The following is a 23,057-nucleotide window of genomic DNA, read 5'->3' on the forward strand; positions in this document are numbered from 1 at the left end:
TCTTATTATTTGATCGAATCTTCAAACATTTTCCGTTGGTCTGCGGCCTGACCGCCCACGTGACTCACCGCCTTCCCGATCCAGCCAGAAGCTATCACCTCTTGGCCCCGCCGCCAAAGTGCTTTTTGGGAGGTCTCGACTCTCGCAGGAAGAATCAATCTCTTCGCCCACATCCCCGTCTTCCTCGCCTTTGTCGGCTCCAAAAAAAATAACGAGTCCTAATCCCGACTCCAGCTGAGCTCACAAGACTCCATATCATCTAATATTTGCCAGCATTTCCCAAGACTCAGCGCCTTGTTTTGCCCCCCTTGATCCTGAGCTCGATTATCCGGTCGCCGGGCCTGGCCCAACCTAAGCAGCTACAGTAAGGTTCCCTCCGTCAGACTTCTCTAATCCATCCCGTCCTTGTCTCTCAACTTCAACTTCAACTTCCAAACCCCCTCCATCAATCCAACATCTCCCGGAAAATACTTAGAGTACACTCCTCTTGTCCCCGCCTCTCATCCTCTTACTCCCGTCTTCCTCGTCCCTACCCCAAAACGACCTGGTGTCGTTGATCTTTGTATTAATCCACTACCTCGCCCTGCCCTGAGAACTCGACGGGATCGCGGTCGGGGCTGACTCCCTTGTTTTCCAGCCAGCCCCACCTTAGCTCTTGCATGCGAGCATCGCGGAATTTCAATTCCGTGACCTGTCGCGGCATTTTGGCTTTGTAGATGAAGCGCATCGCGTTCTGGCCGTCCATATGACACCCAGTCCTCCAGATGAAGCCATTCACATCCGTGGAAAGACCCTGACTCCCGAGAGTCCACGTCCGCTCCACATCCAGGAGCCATCCAGCATTCCGGTGCTGCAGAATCAGATGGATCCGGTCTTCAACGATACCGCGACACATCTTGAGAAGCCCAAGCCCAGTCAAGACCATGTGCAGCTGTATCAACGTGCTCCGGAGGATGGGTCATTTCCAGGACTAGTCAATGGAGGGAACAATGATGGTGGTAGTGGTGCCGGTGACGGTGGAGATGATGAGGTTGATGGTGACCATGAGGTGGGATCAGGTCCAGCGCAAGGCCAGCAAACAGGTAGCTTCCACTCTGAACCTTTACAGATTGATGGATCAGATGGATCGATGCACAAGAATGATACTTCTCTTTCGACTGCTGCTGCGAATGCATTTCCATCGAACCATGCTTCCTCGGCGACGACGGAGCCCTCTCTTCTTCCTCATCAGGACACGGCAGTACACCCTGCTCTAACCGCTCTTCCTTCAGATCCTTCTCATCTTCCTCCTCCCCCTCTAGATCCGCATCAAGCCACCTCCCACAACCCATCCCAAGCTTCCCATGCGGCTCTCGACTCCGTACCCTATCAGCTAGGGTCCTTTGCGAACAAGGTAGATGCCGCAACAGACCCCAACTCGACACAGCCAACGGCACAGCCAACGGCACCTGGTGGTGGCCCACAAGCTGGGGATAGCGGCAAGGACACAGCTCCCAGCGTGGCCGAGGATGGCGTCGACTTCCAGAATCTCCTCGATAATCTGACCTCGTCCGGCCCAGCTGTCACTGCTACGGTCTCCTCCCATGCGAACGACTCCATTCCTCAATCCACGGCTGATAGCTCGCTGCCAACCCCTGCTGGCCTTCCCCCGCGACCTCCGCCCCAGGAGAAGCCTTCCATTCATCCTAACTATGCGCCTAGCGATGATATTCGTTCCTATCACCAATTTCCTTCTCAGAATACCAGCCCCTCTACCACTGCCGCCGCCTACACGCCTCAGCAAAGCAATAATTATCTCCCAAATAATTCTGGACTCTCACAGCTGGTAGCGGCGCCTCCGGGTGCGGCTCCAGGCACGTCATCGGGTGCGAATGGCTTACCACCGCCTCCAGTAGCGACTTTTCAACAGCAACCCCAGCAATCTCCTGTAACGCCCCAAGAACCTTCGACGCAATCGAGTCACAAGGGCACCAGGCTGGACAGATACTCTGGCAGACCGTCGCAGGCTGGAGATGATGAAGCCCCCTGGGGACCCGAAGTACAAAAGAAGTATGACGAATTCCTTCACGATGAACGGGTATATGTCACCGAAGGTCTCTGGGATCGCTTTCCACAGGGTTCCAGACTATTTGTTGGTTAGTGAATCCCGCCAGTTGTGGATGGTCGCTGTTCTCCATGGAGCTGACGAACAAGTTTAGGGAATCTGCCTACAGAACGAGTGACAAAACGAGATTTGTTTCATATCTTCCATAAATACGGGAAACTTGCGCAGATTTCTATCAAGCAGGCCTACGGTTTCGTCCAGTTTCTCGATGCTGAATCTTGTTACCAAGCTCTTCAAGGAGAGCAGGGAGGGGTAGTGAGGGGCAGGAAAATACGTAGGTTACCCGTTTGAGAAAATTCGGAGTCCTTGAAGGCTGTGATCTGGCGGTGACTAATTTCCATGCAGATCTCGAGATATCAAAACCGCAGAGGAACAGTCGACAAGGACCTCCTCCATCCGAGCCTTCCCGTGCTTCTGCGTCAAGACGTTCTAGATCACCTGAATATCGCGGCGGAACAGGAGGAAGCCGAGGCACACGTGCGCAGGGAGGAGACCGTCATGATCGGTCTTATGATTCGGGAAGACCACCCTTTAGTGACTTCAGGGACGAACCTGCGTCTCGCCGTCGTGATGATTATCGCCTCCCACGGTCTCCTTCCCCTCGCGGCTTCAGGGGCCGAGACGAGTATCGGTCTCGGGATCGATCGCCCGAGAGATATGACCGACGCGACCGGCGGCGGTCAAGATCTCCATATGGAAGAGACCGACGATACAGAAGTCCCAGCCCTCGGGGACGGGCTGGATACGACAGCGATTCAGATCTCCCGTTCCCGCGACGTGCCCCAAGGGATGTACCGGATGTTCAGATCATTATACTGGACGACGTTGACAGGTAAGGACTGCCAAACTTTTCGCCGAAGCTACGTTGAGCCAGATTCTGACGAGACACTCCGTGCAGGAACTTTATCTTCCACGTCGAAAGCTCGTTTAAGAATCGAGGCCTTCGAGTCGACGTGTTGACACTGCCTCCCCGGGTTTCTCTTTCTGCAACGGTTCAACGTCAGATCGATGAAGGAGTCCTTGCGATTGTTAAACTCTCTCGAAGCAACCAATACTCTGGAAAAGTCCCGTTGCAAGTATTTGATCGCAGTGGAGGAGTGGGCAACGTTCGCTTCAATGGTGAGTAATTTCAGCTCCGCCCTGGCTTCCTCGTCGTCAGCTGTTTGAAGAATCAAGTTCTGATCTGTGGTGACTCCCAGAATACTCCGAACTCGACTTGGCTGTTGCGGCGGAAATGGCCGTTCACGCCCAGTCCCTGCAACGGGCCGGTGTCAGCCCGGCTGTTTATCCGCCGAATCCAGCCTTCCCTGCTCCCTCTCAATTCCCTCCAGCGCAGCCGCAACCGCAGCCTGCTATTCCGGCTCTTTCGAATCCCAGTCAGATCGCCCAACTCATTTCAAGTTTGGATGGACCTACGCTGCAGTCATTGCTGGCAGCTCTCCAGCAGGCACAGACTGCTTCTCAGCCAACGCAGCAGCCGTTTCCCGCTACGCAACCCGGCAATCCTGTCGATCTTGCAAGTCTGCTCAGCAACGCAACTCGTCACCAAAATCCGGTGCCACCAGTTCAAAACCAACCGCCATCCCACCCGCTTCCTGCGCAGCCCTTTGGCTTGCCAGTGCAACCGAATGCCTCGGTTGTTCCTGATCCCAATTTGATCTCGCTTCTGGCCAAGGGTCTGGGCGGTGGAAAGCCGCCGCAGAATCAGGCAACGGTTGCTCCTCAAGTGCAGAATATTGTGAATCAGTTGGCGAAATGGAAACAGTAGATAATTCCTTGTCGTTGTTTCCTTTTTCTTCCTCTCCCCGGAGCTTGTTGGGAACGCGGTGTTTTATTCCCCGAAGCGTAACCGGTTGCATTGTTTCTCTGAGGGCGTTATTATTTTTTTTGATATTTTTCCGTCATCTCCATTCTTGCTTGAAGCAATAATTTTCTTATGAAAAGCTGTTCCCGGTGATGTATCAAAGGACGGTTTATGGCGAAACGGATTCCAGCGCATTGATTTGGCCTGCAGCTTTTCTTTGAACGTACGGATGGTTCATCCGTTTTTATTATTTTCATCTTTTTTTTCTTCATGATGTGTTGGAACATAACACTTTCGCTTGAGTGGCGAATAAATATAATACATCATATCATAGCACATGACACCAGTCCACAGAACTGTTTAGCAAACCCATCGATCGTACAATATATGATACAACATGCCAGCTCGGCTGAGCTACTGTATCCCTCCTTTAACTCCATAATGATGCATTCCCCCCGCCCCCATCTATGTCTGATCAACCTTGCGCCCGCTGAGCCTTGAGCTCGGCTACCTTGGCTGCATCCTCTTTCTTTATCCGTTCGATGGTCTTGTCTCTGTTGTACTCCATTACTCGCTTCTCTTTAAAGTATTTAACCTAAGTACAACCAAGAGTTAGCATACTTAGCACAGGGAGCGGGAGCAAAGAACGCACCCAAGTCTTTGAACACGCCGACTCAAACTCTGCAATCTCCTTGCCGCACTTCTTGCGTGCATCCGCGTCATTTTTGACGGCATCGAGAATGTCGTGTCGATCCAGGCACTCGAAGAACAGGTCTCGCGAATTGTAGCAGTGTTCCCGGGAGGACCGGTCGGGTGCGATGCGTCCACCATCCGATGCCTTGGCGGACTGCGGTCCATTAGACGAGCCAAAGGAGAACCAGCCCATTGTCAGATCTCTGTTGTATATGGTTCGAACGGTCTGGTGGAAGTCTTGGGGTTCCTCTTCTAGTGTACGTAAGTCCGAAACCAGCTCAATTTGACATTAATTTTGGGTCGTAGAGATTCGATTGATAAGGAGATGGACTGTGGAATAGCAATTGGGCTACTGCTCCGCTCTGCAGTAGATCGTTCTGGTCGTATGCACTTGCTTTCAATGCCTGTATTCGTATGTCGAAAGAGAATCACGTCGCTGTCTCCGCGTTTGTCGCGGCTGTCTTCGAGGTCCTACCGCGGTAAAAGGCTTGGCATCGGAGCTGGCCTGTGCTATCTGGCTTCATCCAGAGTTACCTACCTAAGGTATCTGTTTTTGACCGCCTTCGGAGTTGTTGATATCATTTCTGGAGCTTGAATTGGCACGAGATCTCAGCTAATATATCAATAATTTTGCTAGTTGCTTGTCCAGCAGTGTCACCTCGTCGCCGCCTCTATTTCGATCCGAGTTCAATTTCGCGTTGCTGGAACGGACCAGGAACGTTGCGCAACTGTCGCGCGCGGATCAGGTCTACGCATCCCCAACCTTGACGACTAGAGGGATATTTGTTCCTCCTTGCAAATGATATAAGACAATAATTCTCGGCGATCTATCTGAGGGGGTATCTCGGGGCCATTATAACATAACGGTACAGACTTCTCGGAACTCACCCCGAAGCCCGCTATACATACTGTACAATTCAAACGACTGCTGCTACAACTGATTTGATCTGATTTCCATTCCTCATTCTGGTTCATGCCCCCGCGGCGGCGCCCTCCTCGTCCCGGGGCTCTGACGGATCTTCCGCCTCTGAAGATCGTCCGGAAGATTGTCCTGCTTCAGCTCCTCTACTATGTCTGCGCGACCGTGCTCATCCTCTTCACCACCCTTGTGGCTGGAACGGTATTCTCGGTGGACCTGATCTTTGGTTGGGACAGTCTGCGGGGTGACACGACGGTAGGATGGATGCTGAGTTTGGTGTGGATGCTGAATAGTTTCTTCTGGTAAGAATAGTGTCCCCTGCCGTCCGCAACTTCATCGTTATTCGGATATCGGCTGATTACGTTTCATTAGCGTTATCTTCCTCCTTGTCATCGTCTCCCGATCAAAACTCATCCCGGATTTCGCTCTCACGATACACTTCATCCACCTTGTTGTTGTTTCGTTGTACACTCATACCCTCCCTGCCAACTGGCTGTGGTGGGGTCTGCAATTATCCAGCGCCGCCTTGATGACCTTTGTCGGAATCTGGGCCTGTCAGAGAAGGGAGCTGCAACCGATCACCTTTGGACTTGGTGGAGGAAGTAGCACCACCACAACCACCACTGGTGGCACTGCTCAGTCTGCGGGGGACGGATTACCGTCTTCTCAGCCGGACTCCCATGCAGACGACCCTGAGAGCGGCCAGCAACAACCCACAGGTATCTCCCGTGGTCGGGGGCGAGGCCGTAATCGTGACGGTGGTGGAGACTATGAGATGGTTCCGATGAAGGACGTCGAAGAGGGAGCTGTATGATATAGACCGTAATTGTCTCTGTATTATTTTGTTCTATATCCCTTTTAGATTTTGCGGTCACTTTTGCCGCTTTTTTTTTGCCCTTCCTTCTGTGTATATATACCCACTTGTTATTATATACCTTGTTATCTATTGCTATCCCCATACTTACTGTTGTCAATAGAATCCATTTCCCCTTAGGTAATGGAATAATAGCAGGGGAAGCTTACTATTGAATCGTAGCTTCTAAACGATCGATTAGGTAGCTTACACCGGGCTGGTGATTACCCTACAAAAAGAGGAGTTTCGTAATGCTTCAAGTAACTATTATTATGTCCCTGAAATCCTTCTATTAACTGAGCAGAGGCTGTGCAGGAGTGTGTAGTCTGTATCAGCGTACATTTTCCATGGACATACAGAGATGACAGAACATTACCTACCTTTTCTGGGAAAGCCATTCGAAAACAAGAGTATATACCCAAAATCAATCCCAAAAAGGCAGGTCGTCCCTTTCAGACGCAGAAACGTAATAATAATATGGTGAACACAAATAATCAACGCGATAAGGCAAACCCCGCCCCGATGAGGGGAAAGAGAAAACGGAGAAAACGGAGATACCCTAAACGAACATGCCTACGACCAGAGCCGAGAGACGTCATTTAATTATTTATCCTTTCAGGCTTAGAGTTGAGCAGACACCGAATTATTCTGCGAGTCAATAATAAAAAAAAATAATAATTCGTTCCTTATCTTTGGCTATTCAGAATGTGCGGGTCATCTGGGCCTCGCAGATCCCAGGTTTCCTCTTCAGGAAGCTTTCTTTTCTTTCTTTCCTAAGGTTCCTAGGACTCACTTTGCTTTCTCGCCAATCACATGGCCCCGATTAGGTATCCAAGATAACCGTTCCGTTTAAGCAGTTCCGCATTTCATCCAGGTGTGAACTACCTATCTGTGACCACTGACCTGTTGCCCATTTTCAATTTGTCACCACTGCAGCCCGTAGGCCACCGGGTGGGTCAGGTCAGTCTCGTGGAATCCAATATCTGGATCTGCTAGCACCAAATATTAATAATGGATAACTACGGAATACTAATGTACCTCCTCTTCGAAAAGTGATAGATAGCAACTACGCCCCCGTGCCAAGGGGGCGAATGAGGAGGGGCGAACCCCGGTTATAAGAAAAGGAATAATACAAGAGTGGACGAGCGTGCGCAATGGAGATGAGATATATCACCCGCTGCGTTGGTGTGTTTCTCTGAGGAGACTCCTTCCCTGCCTTAAACTCGTTCGGTCCTCAATCATTGCGGTTCACTCAGTTAGGAATTAAGGAGTCAACTCAACTCCATTGAAGAGACAAAATTGTAATATTTTTCGGCCGATTGCTGCTACTACTACACACGTCCCATCTTTTCTCCGTTTCCTTGTTCTCAACGATGTATAATTCGACGAAGTGAGGATACAAGAAAATGTCCAACTGGGAGCAACTTGCCGCAGACAAGCGCGCTCAAATCGACAAATCCATTCCCGCGGAATGGAAGATCCAGAACAAGCCGGAGGGAGACTCAGTTCTCGACTTCCCTGCCAAGAGTGGGATCCTCTCCCCCAAGGAATTGGAGATCACGAACACATCGGCCACGGAGCTGGTTGCGAAACTGGCCAGCGGAGAGCTGAAATCGGTCGATGTGACGTTGGCGTTCTGTAAGAGGGCTGCATTGGCACATCAGCTGGTCCGTCTGAATTCTTATCGGTCTTGTCGACAGCAATTAACGTGGTGTTCGTTTGCTGAAACGATATCCTGTAATATAGGTGAATTGTGTCTTGGAATTCTTCCCCGAAGCAGCTTTGGCGCAGGCCAAAGCTCTGGACGAGTACCTTGAGAAGAACAAGAAGCCTGTCGGACCGCTTCACGGGCTGCCCATTTCCCTAAAGGATCAATTCCGCATCAAGGTAAGATTCACCCACAAAGTTCATAGTGCATTGATGTATATGAAATGACCATGTTAATGACAATTATCTGCTTCCAGGGCCTTGAAACCTCGATGGGATACATTTCCTGGCTGGGCAAGTATGACATCGAAGAATCAGTCATGGTCACACTCCTGCGCAAAGCGGGCGCCGTGTTCTACGTTAAGACAAGCGTGCCCCAGACTCTGATGGTCTGCGAGACGGTCAACAACATCATTGGGCGGACCGTGAATCCTCGCAACAAGAACTGGTCTTGCGGTGGCAGTTCCGGAGGGGAGGGAGCCATTGTTGGCATTCGAGGAGGCATCATCGGTGTGGGAACCGATATTGGTAAGTCGGAGTCCGTCATGACCGACGAAAGGAACTTGCGCTGATATAGTCTGCGTGAAATTCAACAGGTGGCTCCATCCGCGTACCCTCTGCGTTCAACTTCCTGTATGGTATCCGACCAAGTCATGGAAGGATGCCATATGCAAAGATGGCCAACAGCATGGAGGGCCAGGAAACAGTCCACAGTGTGACGGGACCGATTGCGCATTCCGTTCCAGGTGAGAATCTACAGTTTGTCTTGGCTCCAGAAGGGGCAAAAGCTGACATTGGTCAATTGCGGCTAATATGAATATTGTTAGACCTGAAATTGTTCCTCAACGCAGTCCTAAGCGAGGAGCCATGGAAGTACGACTCCAAAGTCATCCCTCTGCCGTGGAGACAGAGCGAAGAGGATGCTATCAAGGCCAAAATTCAATCCGGTGGTCTTACACTCGGTTTTTACAGCTGTGATGGAGTGGTGGGTTACGCCTCTACAGGAGGGTTAATTGAGATGGCTGACATATATGAACTTTCAGGTGCTTCCTCACCCGCCAATCCTTCGAGGCATCGAGATTGTTGTGTCGACACTGAAGAAGAATGGACACGATGTCATCGAATGGACCCCTTACAAGCATGACTATGCGGTGAATCTCATCAGTGGCATCTATACCTCTGACGGCTGCGTCGACGTCCGTCGCGACATTGACGCCTCTGGCGAGCCCGCCATCCCCAATATCAACGACCTGCTCAACCCCTCGAACAAGGCCATCACCATGAACGAGCTGTGGGACGTCCAGCTCCAGAAATGGCGCTACCAGTGCGAGTATCTCGACAAATGGCGCGAGCTTGAAGAGAAGTTGGGCAAGGAACTCGATGCTATCATCGCCCCGATCACCCCCACGGCAGCAATCCGCCACAACCAGTTCCGGTACTACGGATATGCGGCCGCGATCAACCTGCTCGACTTTACGAGTGTGGTGGTACCCGTCACGTTTGCTGATAAGACGGTCGACGTGAAGAAGGAAGGGTACCAGCCTCTGAACGACGTCGATAAAGTGGTCCAGGCGGAATGTAAGCATACAGACATTCTTATCCATACCTGTGTTTGCTTGTGTAATCTTCACTAACATGCCCCGATTTTCCTTTCCAGACGACCCAGAGGCATACCACGGTGCTCCTGTCGCCGTCCAGATCATCGGCCGAAGATTGAGTGACGAGCGGACGCTGGCGATTGCGGAGGAAGTTGGACGACTGCTTGGGAATGCGATTACGCCATGAGCATTGAAATGAGATATCCGTATGACCTGGAATATCCAGATATGAAATGAATGCTACTGCCTTGTACAGCTGTGGAGCTCACACTGTATTTGATGATGATGATCTCTTTACACTAGATAGCTCTCTGACTCTTTTAACATTTCTGAGTCCATCTTACTCTATACCCTACTTTATATATCATTTGACTAGAGAATAAGCAACGGAAACGATTTCCCCCAAACCAAGGTATTGTCTGGGACTGGTGTAATTAAGTCGCGCCCTACCATGACATGGCTGAACTAATTACCTGGTAAGGCGGGGCAGTCAACAAACCGACCGAACAACTCATAGGCTTCCCGCCGATTGGCTGCGTTCGCTGTGCTGAAGTAGGTACCTAGGTATATAAAGCGTCGAGGATAGCCATGGCGATTCGTGTAGAGCTCCGACAGAATGAGCAGCTCTGTAGTCTTCAACTGAGTTAGAAGAGTATAGGTGCACTATATATTGCAATTGTGAGGGCTAGTAAGTTGTCAATACACATCTTACCTGCTGACGGCATATTGTCTCCCTTCTGAATTCTCGGTGGTTATAATAAACAAACTAAATACTGTTTTCTCGCTGACGACACCTATCGCTGAATACTACAGGTAGCTAGAAGATATATCTAGTCTTCCATCTCAAAATGTCGTCAACCATCACCGAGACCGTGAACCAGGTCGAGCAACGGCCCACGCGAGTCGTGGCCGTGCAGGACCGTCTGGACGATGTGCCTCCTGCGGAAGAAGATGCAAAATTCCAGGCGATCGCCCGGGGGGATCGTAATGGAACCCTGAAATTGCGCGGCATCCCGACCTTCACAGACCCTTATGCGAAAAGGAAGTGGATGAAGGAGCATATGGCGGCTGCGTTTCGATTCTTTGGGAAACAAGGATACGGAGAGGGGGTGTCTGGTCATATCTCTATGAGGGGTTCGTCAATAATTGTCATCAATTGCTTTGAGACTGATATATATTATCTACTTGATGAAAGAGACAGCAAGACTAACAGTGGTAGACCCCGTCTTGAAGGACCATTTCTGGATCAATCCGTTCGCCAAGCACTTCTCGACCATGAAGGCATCCGACCTGGTTCTCGTTGACAGCTCTGGCTACGTCACCGAGGGCGGAAACCAGGCCGTCATCAACGAGGCCGGATTCATGATCCATTCGGAGATCCACAAGGCGCGACCAGACGTCATTGCCGCTGCTCACACACATGGAGTTTATGGCAAGACATGGAGTGCGTTTGGCAGGCCGATTGAGATGATCTCTCAAGGTAAATTCGCAGCTCGTCGTCACAGCTCTGAGTATTGATTGATACTGACAACCTGTTCCTACAGATGCATGCAATTTCTATGGAAAGCTGAGCGTGTACGATGACCATGGTGGTATCGCTCTTGCGCAAGAAGAGGGTAGAGCCATCGCAAAGGCTCTTGATAAAGACAATATTGCCTGCATCTTGCAGAATCATGGGTGCGTTGACACCTTCTCACTCCTCATATAAGCACATTCGCTCCATGTGCTAATTTCTCATCCTGATGGGTAACAGCCTGTTGACCGTCGGCACCACCGTCGACGAGGCTGCGTTCTTGTTCTACAGCCTGGACAAAGCCTGCCACTCGCAACTCATGGCCGAAGCAGCCGCAGCGAACGGAATCCCCAAGAAGATCATTCCCGATCACGTTGCAAAGTACACTGCGGATGCGGTTCAGAATCCGGTATGTTCTATATTGCCTAGATACTTTCGTATTTCGTGAATGAACGACGGCTGATCTTGTATTCGGCTAGCATAACTTCTATCTGGAATTCCAACCTGAGTTTGAGCTAATTGTTGAAGAGAGCGGAGGAAAGGTTCTCGAGTGAATGGGCAATTAGGTTCTAGAATGAGGAAATGATAGGATAGCGATCCTTGATGATAACTGATCATGATAGTCGTTCTTGCATCTCAGACAAATTTTAGACGTTTCATATATGCGCTTGCTATGAATGATCATCTTCAATCTCCCTGTTGAGTATGTATGACATGACTAAGCATTAGGAGCACGTGACTTGTTGATTTATTCTTGATTTAGACTAGCGGCACCGTCATGGCTGCCAACCCAACCATTCTGACGGGATTAATTTGAATGGGATGAATTGACCACATACATAGATGCTGAACCGACAACGAAGTTACATACCTTGAATCCAAATCATCTGTTGCGCCCTGCCTATAGACGAGAATCTCCCTCACCTACATTCGTTTCTTTTATGACATAACTATTTTCCCAACAGACTCTAAACTGTGACCTATTACAAGTTCAATCTTACTCGAGATACATATAGTACCCTACCGTCTTATGTCTCCCATTGTGCATTCTGTTCTTGTTGAACTTTGGACATGACTGTACCCTTTCAGTCTGATACAGAGTGCTCTTGTTTTCAAGTGGAAAAAGATATTGCATTTGCATCAATTCTCAAGACGCCTTCTACGTTCCATTTTGTTGCTTTTGCTTTTGCACGTCCTATCTGATACCCATACGTTGAATTGTTCTTTTTTTTTTCCTGGGTGTAGAAAAGTTTTCTTGTCTTTTCTTTTATTGTTTTTTTCCTTTTTTGTCATTTCTTCCATCTACGACAACGACGCGAACATGACGGAAGGCGAGCCTTCGTACATAGATTATGAAACATTTCTTGACCCCGACTTCTCTGCCGCCTCCTTTGCAAATGCTTTGGTGACCAGCACAAACAATGCCACCGACACCCCACTCGATCTTGCAACCCCATTGTCCCGGGTTCTGTTCGATCTCCAGGAGATAGATACTCATATTCACAATCTGACTACAAAGTCCGCGCTACCGCTTCTGGCACACACGCAAGATCAGGCGAATGCAAGTCAACGCATCCTCAAGGAAGTCGAGGACCAAGTTGCTTCTCTCACGGATGGGTATCAACGGTTGGAAAGGGAAGTCCTGCGGAAATGGGAGAGTGCTCAGGAGGCGAAAGTAGCGGCCGAGAATTCGTGGGCGACGCTTCGCCTGGCCCGGGCTGTGGGACGCTGCATCACTCTAGGCAGACAGTTGGAGGGACAGCTGGCCGAAGTTACCGGGAGAGGGACAGGAAAGGAGGACCACAGGGCAATGGTGAGAGCATCGAATACGCTCCTGATGTTACGACAGATGTTTTCGGCTACAGGTGAGGGAGAGGAAGATCAGGGCCTAGATCGCATCAAGGTGATCCGGACATTGAGGAGTGATCTGGTCATCCCTGTTGAGAACACAGTCAAGGCAAGGGCGCAGCAGGTCGTCAACAGATTCTCCCTATCTTCGCTGTCGGGCGACGATGCAGCAAGAGCCAACGGAGCTCGGTCGCCACAACCAGCCTCGTCCACCTACGCGCAAACGGAAGAGACCAAGGCGAGGTTATCATCCGCCATCACTACGTTATATCTGCTTTCGCCCACTCCTAAGACGGCTATCCCCGCGACGCAATTCCAGCCTGAGCTCCTTCTCTCCACTTTGCAAGGATATATTCACAACTCCCTCACCTCATCGTTATCTTCCCTCTCACGAGGCCTAGCGATGTTGCCTAACTTGGACCGGGCGCTTACTGAGGTTTCTGGCCGATGTCAGGATCTTGCCGCCCTCGAGGCGCTTCTTGCCACGTTCAAAACCCCCGTTCATCCCTTGCTCTCATACGATAACCAGGGAACGGAACAGAAAAATGGCAGTAAGCCTGAAAACATTCTCCAGCTTCTCCTCCATGCACTGGACACATCTTCTCTTCCTTCCTACTTTTGGCGCTCTCTGGCCTCCTCCCTGCCATCTCGCGTCCAGGAGATCATCACCCGGGGCGGGGCGTCGGCCCGAGCTCTCCGGTCGAATCGGGATCGCTTGCGGACTGATCTTCGAGAATGTGTACTGCGAGGCTCGCAGCTGCCGACGACCATCGGCAAGGGCCGGGCTGGAGGCGGGCCGGTCTTGGTGGGCAATTGGGAACGGGAGGCGGCCGTCATGGTCAGTTCTGTTGTGGGGGTTTTAGGGAGGTAGATAGAAATCAATGGATTGCCGGCTTAATATCAGGCTTCACAGTCTGCCTTTCACTGATTCCACGTCGAAAAGAACATCATATTAGAATGAGGTCCTCTGTCTATACATACCATACAAACTATGCCAGATGTCCTGCGTGGACGCCAAACTGTAAACGCTCAGACCTTTAGCCCGCGCACGGGTCCAGGGGTAGCTTTGGCACCGAGCACCTGGATAGCTAATATCGTACCATCTCCTGCGAACTCACGGAGAGATCTTTGATGCCCGCTCTCGTCACCCCTGTCTAGCTAGGTACCTAACCTTAGGTAGGTAGTAGGCTTAAGTGAACTGGAGATCCCAAGACTGTCCAGGAACTTCTAGACTGGAAAATCGATTTCAAGATGTCCTCCGTAATTGATAGACGAAGCTAGTCTGCTCTTTCCGCTTTAGGATATCGTCAACGCCCCCGCCTACTCGGCACCGTTACATGTCTTAACACATTGCATGCAGGGTCTAGATTCGCTGTACTATTTTAAAAGTCTAGACTCCTTTGCCCTTACGAATGCAGTGTCTAAGAAGTCCCACCGACATTCTCCAACGGCTGGAAGTTCGGATGCATCGCCCATCGCCCCGATAAGCCGGGACGCTCTCGCAAGCGCCGCAGGGCAGAAAGTGGGGGAGGGGAGCAAAAAGACACTCATAGTGGATTGCTCGACAACTACCTAATTAATTCCTAACGGCCTCTGATTGCAGTGGTGAGAGAAGTGATAGCACGATAAGACGTGTCATATGCACACTGATCGCCCTGCGGGAAGCCACGCAGCATAGCATGGCTCTTGCCCTGAACCAAGCATGCTTTGCACGCCGCGTGCTGACTTCCTTCCCCGCCGTGCCCCGACGCAAGGATCCGGATCCAGCACTGTCCACCACAAACCGGAGATGATGAGGCACCAAGAGGCAGGCACCAGGAGCCGATGAGTCTGAGTCGTCCACTCCTACCTAACGTACTGTAAATGGATCTTGATCTTGGTCTGCGGGGAATTTGACCAGGAATCCATTGGCCCTAGGATTGGGGATAACCGGATACCTCTCTCATATCCATGTCGAGGACGTCAGGGTACGATCAGAATGGACGTGGAAGTGGAACCCGCGGCCTGCTATTGGCCATTGCCGTGTTACTAACTAAACCAGCGAATAGGCCCACGGCAATTCCACCCGACAGTTAGCAACCGCACCTGTTGATCCGGATCTAGCATCGCCCGTAATCGTATCGATAAGCCATCCCTCGATCGATAAGGCCGCCCGCCCCAGTCAGTGTCCGGCGCAGGTACAGTGACCTCTCCTGCGCCCCTGGCCATGGGCCATTGGCCCTGTCCTCCGACGTGCCCCGCGCCGAGCCCGTTGTACCTGCTACCTAACCGGTACCTGTCGCTCAGCGACTCTCTCCCGCTCCCCACCGGACGATCGACTGATCGTGCTGTATGGAGAATTCTCCGCGATCCCAGGACCAATGAAAAGGCACTTTGCACGCAGTGCCCATCCTGGCCTCAACATTCCTCCGTAGGCAGATGTGTATTGAAGCCCAACTGTGACGACAGACAGACAGGCTGCCGGCACGTCACGGAGTGCCCGTAAATTACCTAATAACATATCCAGCGCGGCTTCTCTCGATGCGGAAATCGCTGACTGCTGTCGGCTGTCCCCGCCGTGAGTCACGAGCCGCCCCTCGCCACCCCGCCTGGCAGCTGCTCTTCGTAGCGCCTTCCTCAACCCGCGAAGGACGTTGAGATCAGTCCTGCCTTCCTTCCCAAGGTAGGTACCTGCTGACAGTCTGGCAGCTACAGCCACGCACCAACCACCCAACGCCGTACCGTGGTGGGTGCCTCGACTGCTGCATGTAAACGAGCGATCGTCAGCTGTTGTCTTTTCTGTGCCGTATTGGCGCTGTTGCTGCAGGAGATACTTTTACGTTGGTAATCCTCTCCATACTGCATGTTGCTGCAACTCCACTGCATACCTGCACAGTTTCCTGCTGAATATTTTTTTGGGACGCTTTTGAGACTGCAGATGCCGCGAACGGTGAGGCGATCGAATACAACATTACTGATGGGTCGGGGAAAGTTTGCGTCTTCGTCAAAGTCCCCTGAATTGATTTTTTTTGGGCCGGTCTCTGCTCATCATCGACCAAGGGTCCAGATCGATATAGATAACGAAGGGGGCCCATCTCATGGGGACCCAAAGTTAAATCCGTAGGTTCCCACAGATCGTGCACTTGACGTTTGCAGACAAGACTTTTCACCCCACAACCGCGAAGACTCAAAGTCCTGTACGAGTATTCCGTATCTGAAAGTAAATCGGCGAGGGCGATCTCTCAGATCGGTTGTCACTCTACAGGATCCTCGAGATAGTGGGCAACGAGTGTGCTACGTCAGAGTTCAATATCTGCGTTGGCAATTGCCGCTCCCGTCTCCAGGCCAATCATCACGACTGGCCTGCAAACCACCTGCCGGTCTGCACAGGCAGCACGTTTATCCGCCACGGTGATTGCGTGCTCCAGTCCAGGTCTGCAACACCCGCTATCCAGAACAATATGCACTGTTTCATTATCGGCCATTATTGGGATGAAGCAGCCAGGCTCCCCTCTTACCCCCACCCTCGCTCTACCGAGATTATTAACTGTACCTAATTCAACCTCTTGGCCATCTTGTTTCACCCGTCTTCTGACTCCGATTTATATATAGACTTTGACTCTGGCCCCAAAGTAGTTATACAAGGATATCGATACCCGGGTTCGACCCGGGCTGGAAACTGCATATTACCAATCAAATGACCTCCAAGGCGGCCCCATTGTCAGAATGGCAGATCCTTCGCAGAGGATAGATACCGTGGGCATTCTGGAAGCCTAGCCATGCGGTTTCTCCTGGCCATATCGGTGGCTTTGGATCGGTGGAATGAGGCGTTCTCGATGATTCATGACCGGGATGTCAGCGGTTGCTGGAGTCGCCACCAGGGCTGACATTCCCGGCGAGTCACTGTGGAAGCTCGCGGCACTGGAACCCTGGTGTCGTCAAGGTTCCTGGATCATCCACGGTTCCGCGGTACTCATCTGGGCTTAGTCGGGACTGATAACCACAAGGTAAGGTACAGTACAGTATTATCTAGAGTAGTTATCCATCACGTCAACCTGGGATGGCTGTGCCACCCTCTGGAGAGTAGTAGTTAATACACTGAGCGGTCCATGGTTCCGCAGAGCAGAACAGCGGACTGCTGGCAAGGTCCTAGTACAGATCCATCCTGGGTAACTCCCCAGAGAACTTAACATCATACCGGCACGGGTAAATTATGTGAGAGCGTCATCATCATCCTCCACTCCGGACAGCCCTTCCCCTTGCCTAGACTCCGTAACCTGGGACGGGTGCGAAGGCGGTTGCAGACAGGAATGCTGGGTCTGCAACCATGGGGGACGACAACTGGCAACCTGCTGGGTTTGATTCGTCCGTTGCAGCAGCAGATAGGCAGATGCTCAGTCGGCGAGTGTGCCCCGATGTCAGTCAGTTCAGTCGTATTATGCTCTCCAGTTCAGGGTCCGTACCCTTGACTGCTAAACTAAGAATGGCTCCTTGCCCACCCGCTAGCCCTGCCTTGCCCTGCCCTGCCCTGTCCTAGTTATAAGTTAGTGAGCCCAGTTGGAGGTTATTACTGGCCCTGTTCCCCTCCCCCTCCTGCCCCTCGCATCGTCTGCGTCGTTGTCGCCGCCGCCTCCGCCGACCGTCGTTTCCGATAAGCCTCCTCACTATCGTCGTCACCACCGTCATCTTCCTCCTCCAGCCAACCGCCCGCTTATTCTTCCTCTTCTCATCCATCTAGATATCCGTATCCATCCATCCTATCATCCGGCCCTCGCGAGCCATCCCATCCTCATCCACCCCGAGCCTTTCCTGCGGTGCCTGTGCCCCGTGCCCTCCACTTTGCAACATCGCGGGCCCTACCGATCTGACTCGGGCGGCACGGTGGGACGCGCCTGAACGTCGCTTCCGATCGCTCGATCTCTCCTGACTTTGTTCCCCCCGATCCCGTCTTTTGAAGAGATGCTCCGGTGCTGTTGATCATACATACCTCCTTCCTCTGCATTCAGCCTCCTTCCCTTCCCCTCCATACGTTCCATTATTGTCCCTTTGACAACCGCTTTCGCAGCCTGGTGCGTCGTGAGCCGTGAGCCGTGAGCCCGTCTGCCGTCTGCAGCCTCGGCACCCATCCCGCGCTACGCCAAGTATCCTCGAGTCCGTCTTCGTGGGCTTCCAGAATAACACTTTTTCGCGAACCTGAATCGATCCCCTTTTTTTCAGATAGCGCTTTTAGGATTATTCTTCTACTTTGCACAGCCGGCTGGCCCCGCGAATTTCTACGAAACACTATAAACACCTGTTCACCACTTTCCACCTCTTTTCTTATACCGTGGAAAAGGACCTGAGAACAAGAGCTAGGGTAACTATTCAACATTCGAGAACGGGCGTTTTGGCGGAATCCTGGTTGCAGCAGCCGCGTGATTGCCTGGGTGCCTTCTTCCCAGATTGAGTGGACATCCAGCGGGTCCGGTCGAAAAGTGGACCACTTGCAATTTCTCGATTTTTTACGAGCCTCGTGAGAGGCCCTTACCATCACCATGACTTCTTTCCTACCCGTGAATAGTGTCACCGCCACAAAAGATCATGTCATGGACGACGCAACGACGCCAACCACCCCTCGACCGAAACCTTCTTCACTAGACCAAGGGGAGGCCGCGAATTCCAAACAAAGCGAGGGCAGTTCGCAAGAGACATCGAAGCCTACTACGTCGTCACAAAGTGCCCCCTCCACCGCCTCGACGGGAGACGAAACCACGGTCGCAGAATCAGAAGGGGACCGCGAACATTCAGAGAACGAGCGTGACGCTAGCAGTTCCGCCCCTCCATCGAAGAAAAAGAAGGGTCAGCGATTCTTCTGTACCGATTTTCCACCATGTACATTGAGTTTTACGAGAAGCGAACATCTCGCACGTCATATCCGGAAACACACGGGAGAGCGCCCCTTCCAATGCCATTGTTCCCGTCGGTTCTCTCGTCTCGACAACCTACGCCAACATGCCCAGACCGTCCATGTCAACGAGGAGATTCCCGGAGACTCCCTCGCCGCCACAGGGACACGCTTTCAGCGTCAAATACGCACCGACAGGGTCCGCCCGCAGGGCCGAGCAAGGGCTAGTACGGCTGGCAGCCAAGGAACTCACAGCAGGGGGCACAGTCGCAATCTCTCCACCTCGAGCATCGCTTCTACCGCTTCCACCTTAAGCCAACCCCCCGAGATCAGACGTCGACCGCCGCCCCTGATCATGGCAAACGATGGCAGTGCCAGAGCCCACTTGGCGTTGAATCCCATGGGAGAACCGCCCACCACTCCTCCACCTCAAATCCGTTCGATGCCTGGCCAGTCACCAGGTGGATACCCCCCTCCTACTACGGCTGCATTCACTGCTGGAGGTGGAAGCCCGCATTACGGTTCTCCGATATCTGCTTCCTCCCAGCCAGGCTACTGGGATAGCAAGACTCATGCACGTCGCCTGTCAGTGCCCACCGGGACGAACTCGTTCGCGTCACCCCTTGGGACCTATCCTCCTCCATATCTAACATCCGTGCCTCCATCCCGCTCGCCCTTCTCTCATAACGGAAGTGTGTACGCTAGCCCGACCAGTTCTAGTTACGCATCATCTCGCGATGAGACCAGTATCAGTGCCTCGGAGGCTGAGCTCCGGAGACGGACCTGGCATCCTTCGACATATTACCCCAGACCGGCAACAAGCGGTCTGATCCACTACGAGACTTCTAACACTCTCCGGCCCGCGTTTGGCTCGAACGGCTCGGCGGAACAGCCGACCAGACTCCCGGGAATCGAAAGTTTCGACAAAGTGATCCAGCAGCGTCCTCTGACGCCTCCTTTGCGCAAGCCTAGTCCGATGCAGATCGATCCCGCGAAAAGCTTCGCTCCGGGTTTCGCGTCCCAGGTGCCTCCCGCTCCTCGCCCGCAACCACCTATCTCCGGACCTGGCCATCGCCGAGGTCAGATATCCTGGGACCTGCACAATAACCTCACTGGGCTTAGTCTTGGAGGTGGATCTCCACAGAAAGATGCGCCTAAATGGGGTCAACAGATCCAGGGAGAAGACCACGGTGTTGGTTCACGTCCCTTCGGTACGTATCAGCTGTCGTCTAATCCAAGTACAAGCACTGCGGTCCGCCAAGAGCCGCAGGGAGGCAATGAGCCTGGCCGTGTTCCAGAGCCCTCCACGCCTCAAAACAACAACCGGTACGGTTGGCAGAATGGCCCAACGACGGGTGGTACCCCTGGCTCTCTGGCTCCTCGGACATCTCCCGAGGACTCCAGCAGTAGCGAAGGGGTTGCGACACCCTCGACATCGTCCGTCGAATATCACCCGGCTATTGTGCACAGTAACGGATATGTCGAACAGCATCACCCGCCGCTGCCGGCAGATGCTTCTCAGCATGTATGAATCCGCATTCATCCTCCTCCCTGTTTCTCTCCTTCCCGTTTTTAGCCATGTCGCTGATACTAACGTGAATTATCCACAGACTTGCGCGCCTCTTCCGTCTCAGCCTCACGGGTATCCTCCAAACTCTGAACCTCGCCCAAGTCTCTTTGGTGGCTCTTCCGGACCGGCAAACGGCATGGGTCGGTTGGAGGCTCTGGTTGCAGTGGCAACGAGCGAAAATAGAGGCGCATCGAGATTCTTTTGAGAGGAGGCTTCTGATCCCTAAGAAGCTGACCCTGTTCCCGTGCTACTATGCTGCACCTAAAGCGAGTATTGTACGATATCATGTCCCAACTGAGTTACGGATTTCTTGATTTCGCCTTTCAATACCCCGGGCGGTTTAGCATTACGGCCTCTTTTATTTTTAATTTTGCTACGTTTTAAGATTTATATGTTTTTAGGTTTTTTTTTGTTTCCCTCCTCTCCTGTACTTGTGGCCGTGACTGTATCCACATTCGCTGAGTGGCCATATTTACGACGCGATGATTTTATGAATGATGTATAAACAAACGGATGGGTCTCTGGTTTTTGTTTTTGTTCGGATTGTTCGCATGTGTACATTCTGCTTTGGCGCGTTGGTTTCGGAATCAAGATACCCCGGGCCTTACTTTCGCTCCATTTCTCTTCTGCAATGTGTTCGCGGGGTGAACCTGTTGTCCTTTCTCAGATGCGCGGCCTCTACTGCGAGATCTGGCTCTCTTTCGTTCTCTCTTTTCATTTGTGTTTCTTTAACATGAACGCTTTGAGCTGCATCTCGAGGATGGCTTTGATACACGACTGGGGATTTGCTTTCTATTGTGTCTTAGTAACTTGCAAGTATTGCACCAAGTATTGCACGCTAGCTTTCGTATATTATTGTTCTTCTATTCTTATGTCCTCGACTTTGATTTGTGATACGTATGGATTTGTTTATGTCTGCCTATTACTTACGCCAGATTAAGAGGGCACATGAATAAATTGATAACCATTCTGATGAGCAACTGTGAAACCTTGGTGGTGGCAGGTTACAGTGATTGAGGGGGTGGCTTTGTCGATGTGCCTGTGCATAGATCTTTCGATGCTGCTCCAACATCTCTGACTGTTTAACTGCGCATGACTTCCAACACTGGTTGTATGATCTGGCTTGTCTGTTGCTGAGGTTAAGGTTGATTTCGTTCAATTGCTCGCATGTTACCAGTTCCTCTTGATAGTACATTACAATTCAATCTTCTGTCGTCTAAATAGTATTTAAGGTGCAGGCCATCGTAGAGGGACATCTAGTAACGGATCTGTTGCAGTTGTGGGTAATAAATCTGATATCAATTAGCCTTGGGGTAGCGTTCTCGGTATAGGCAGTCGTACAGGTATCTCGGAGGTAGTACTGGCGTACTTCCCTGGAGCCACTTAAGAGGTTAGAGCCTCGTGCTTCGGTACCTATCGATGACTTCATCAGTACCTCATAAGCTATCATGGCTACCCCACACTCTTGCAGCTGGGCACCGTCGAATCACATGTCCTGAATCCTGATCCACTACCATGCGTGCGGTGCCCATATGGATTGGAGGCGCGCTAAGCTTAAGCTCATTAGTAAATGGACGATATTAATAATGGTGATGACTATCAGGTGACGTACGTGGGTGTGTTGGTCGTTCTCCAACGCCTGGCAGTAAGGATGGAGACTCTCTGGAATCATGAAGATGTTCGAACAGTGTCAGTCTTAGACAGCGTCATAGAGACCAAAAGTATGTACTATGTACATTGTCCTTGGGAGAAGGACGAGTGGAAGTTCTTCCTCCTTGACCAGGGTACGGTAATTACATACTATGCATGGATGTATGTACAGCACATCAAAGTTCATTGGTATAGCTGGGCCTCGAAATTGAAGGGACTCTCTGAATACGAATTTAGCCTGGAGAATAAACTACTGAAGTACATACCTAGGTAGGTACTTTAGGTGCATACATTGGACGAGCAGCTCGACTCCCCTCCCTGTCGTGCTCGCTTCCAGCGGGGGAACACCACCTCTAACGTCATAGCCCTGTGATGTCCTGTCGGATCCTTTTAGCTTTGCCTGGGTTGTTTCTCTCTACCATCCATCCATCCCATTTGCAATTATTTTAAAAACAGGTCTGTCACTGTCAACTGTTGATCTGCACTACATACCTCCTCCTCTCATCTATCCGCCCATCCACCGTCGTCATGGCCAACAAGTCGCGTACTCCGGTCTACCTCGGTCTTGCTGCCGCTGCTGCCGGCGGATACTACCTCTACAGCGCTGGAGGGGATGCGGTGAAGGCGAAGGATAAAGCGAAGAGCTAGTCTCACTTCTATATTCTGGTTTCTAGCACTGTTGACCGTTTCTGTTTCTGTTTCTGTCTCCGACGATAGTTGCATGCATTTCCGTTACCACTTCTTCCCCCTTCCCATGTCGATCGGTTTGTTCAGGCTAACAATAACTTCCTGTACTGTACAAAATAACAGGTGACGTCGACAAGGCTCGGAGCAAGCTCCCACGAGGCAAACAGGCAGAGGAAGCAGGAGAGAGAGTGGGCGAGGAAGCGAATGCCCACATTGACGAAGTCGTCAGTCCTCCCCCACCCCCCCCC

General features: G+C 51.6%; 8 protein-coding genes across 8 annotated transcripts; 6 read left to right on the top strand and 2 right to left on the bottom strand.

The window, feature by feature from the left end:
• Positions 1 to 745: 745 nt before the first annotated feature.
• Positions 746 to 3,872, top strand: VTN77DRAFT_7137 (uncharacterized protein; the record flags this gene model as incomplete). The annotated part of the gene is made up of 5 exons (XM_069423493.1): positions 746 to 2,135; positions 2,199 to 2,378; positions 2,450 to 2,936; positions 3,003 to 3,223; positions 3,304 to 3,872. The coding sequence occupies 5 exons, from the start codon at positions 746 to 748 to the stop codon at positions 3,870 to 3,872; spliced, it is 2,847 nt and encodes a 948-aa protein (XP_069275632.1).
• Positions 3,873 to 4,383: 511 nt separating this feature from the next.
• On the bottom strand, positions 4,384 to 4,794 carry VTN77DRAFT_7138 (uncharacterized protein; the record flags this gene model as incomplete). The annotated part of the gene is made up of 2 exons (XM_069423494.1): positions 4,384 to 4,503; positions 4,561 to 4,794. The coding sequence occupies 2 exons, from the start codon at positions 4,792 to 4,794 to the stop codon at positions 4,384 to 4,386; spliced, it is 354 nt and encodes a 117-aa protein (XP_069275633.1).
• Positions 4,795 to 5,574: 780 nt separating this feature from the next.
• Positions 5,575 to 6,334, top strand: VTN77DRAFT_7139 (uncharacterized protein; the record flags this gene model as incomplete). Its single annotated transcript, XM_069423495.1, has 2 exons — positions 5,575 to 5,822; positions 5,893 to 6,334. The coding sequence occupies 2 exons, from the start codon at positions 5,575 to 5,577 to the stop codon at positions 6,332 to 6,334; spliced, it is 690 nt and encodes a 229-aa protein (XP_069275634.1).
• Positions 6,335 to 7,779: 1,445 nt separating this feature from the next.
• Positions 7,780 to 9,865, top strand: VTN77DRAFT_7140 (uncharacterized protein; the record flags this gene model as incomplete). The annotated part of the gene is made up of 7 exons (XM_069423497.1): positions 7,780 to 8,040; positions 8,120 to 8,260; positions 8,338 to 8,608; positions 8,677 to 8,826; positions 8,908 to 9,065; positions 9,124 to 9,658; positions 9,738 to 9,865. 7 exons carry the CDS (start codon positions 7,780 to 7,782, stop codon positions 9,863 to 9,865), a joined length of 1,644 nt encoding a protein of 547 aa, XP_069275635.1.
• A 661-nt stretch (positions 9,866 to 10,526) lies between these two features.
• VTN77DRAFT_7141 (uncharacterized protein) lies at positions 10,527 to 11,745 on the top strand (the record flags this gene model as incomplete). The annotated part of the gene is made up of 5 exons (XM_069423498.1): positions 10,527 to 10,812; positions 10,898 to 11,158; positions 11,223 to 11,355; positions 11,432 to 11,600; positions 11,671 to 11,745. The coding sequence occupies 5 exons, from the start codon at positions 10,527 to 10,529 to the stop codon at positions 11,743 to 11,745; spliced, it is 924 nt and encodes a 307-aa protein (XP_069275636.1).
• Positions 11,746 to 12,512: 767 nt separating this feature from the next.
• VTN77DRAFT_7142 (uncharacterized protein) lies at positions 12,513 to 13,910 on the top strand (the record flags this gene model as incomplete). Its single annotated transcript, XM_069423499.1, has 1 exon — positions 12,513 to 13,910. The coding sequence occupies one exon, from the start codon at positions 12,513 to 12,515 to the stop codon at positions 13,908 to 13,910; it is 1,398 nt and encodes a 465-aa protein (XP_069275637.1).
• A 712-nt stretch (positions 13,911 to 14,622) lies between these two features.
• On the bottom strand, positions 14,623 to 15,786 carry VTN77DRAFT_7143 (uncharacterized protein; the record flags this gene model as incomplete). Its single annotated transcript, XM_069423500.1, has 4 exons — positions 14,623 to 14,808; positions 15,125 to 15,259; positions 15,315 to 15,692; positions 15,742 to 15,786. The coding sequence occupies 4 exons, from the start codon at positions 15,784 to 15,786 to the stop codon at positions 14,623 to 14,625; spliced, it is 744 nt and encodes a 247-aa protein (XP_069275638.1).
• A 2,766-nt stretch (positions 15,787 to 18,552) lies between these two features.
• VTN77DRAFT_7144 (uncharacterized protein) lies at positions 18,553 to 20,677 on the top strand (the record flags this gene model as incomplete). Its single annotated transcript, XM_069423501.1, has 2 exons — positions 18,553 to 20,427; positions 20,513 to 20,677. The coding sequence occupies 2 exons, from the start codon at positions 18,553 to 18,555 to the stop codon at positions 20,675 to 20,677; spliced, it is 2,040 nt and encodes a 679-aa protein (XP_069275639.1).
• Between the last annotated feature and the right edge of the window lie 2,380 nt (positions 20,678 to 23,057).

This window comes from Rasamsonia byssochlamydoides (assembly GCF_041956645.1).
Source record: "Rasamsonia byssochlamydoides strain NRRL 3658 unplaced genomic scaffold VTN77scaffold_57, whole genome shotgun sequence".
Lineage (NCBI taxonomy): Eukaryota > Fungi > Ascomycota > Eurotiomycetes > Eurotiales > Trichocomaceae > Rasamsonia > Rasamsonia byssochlamydoides.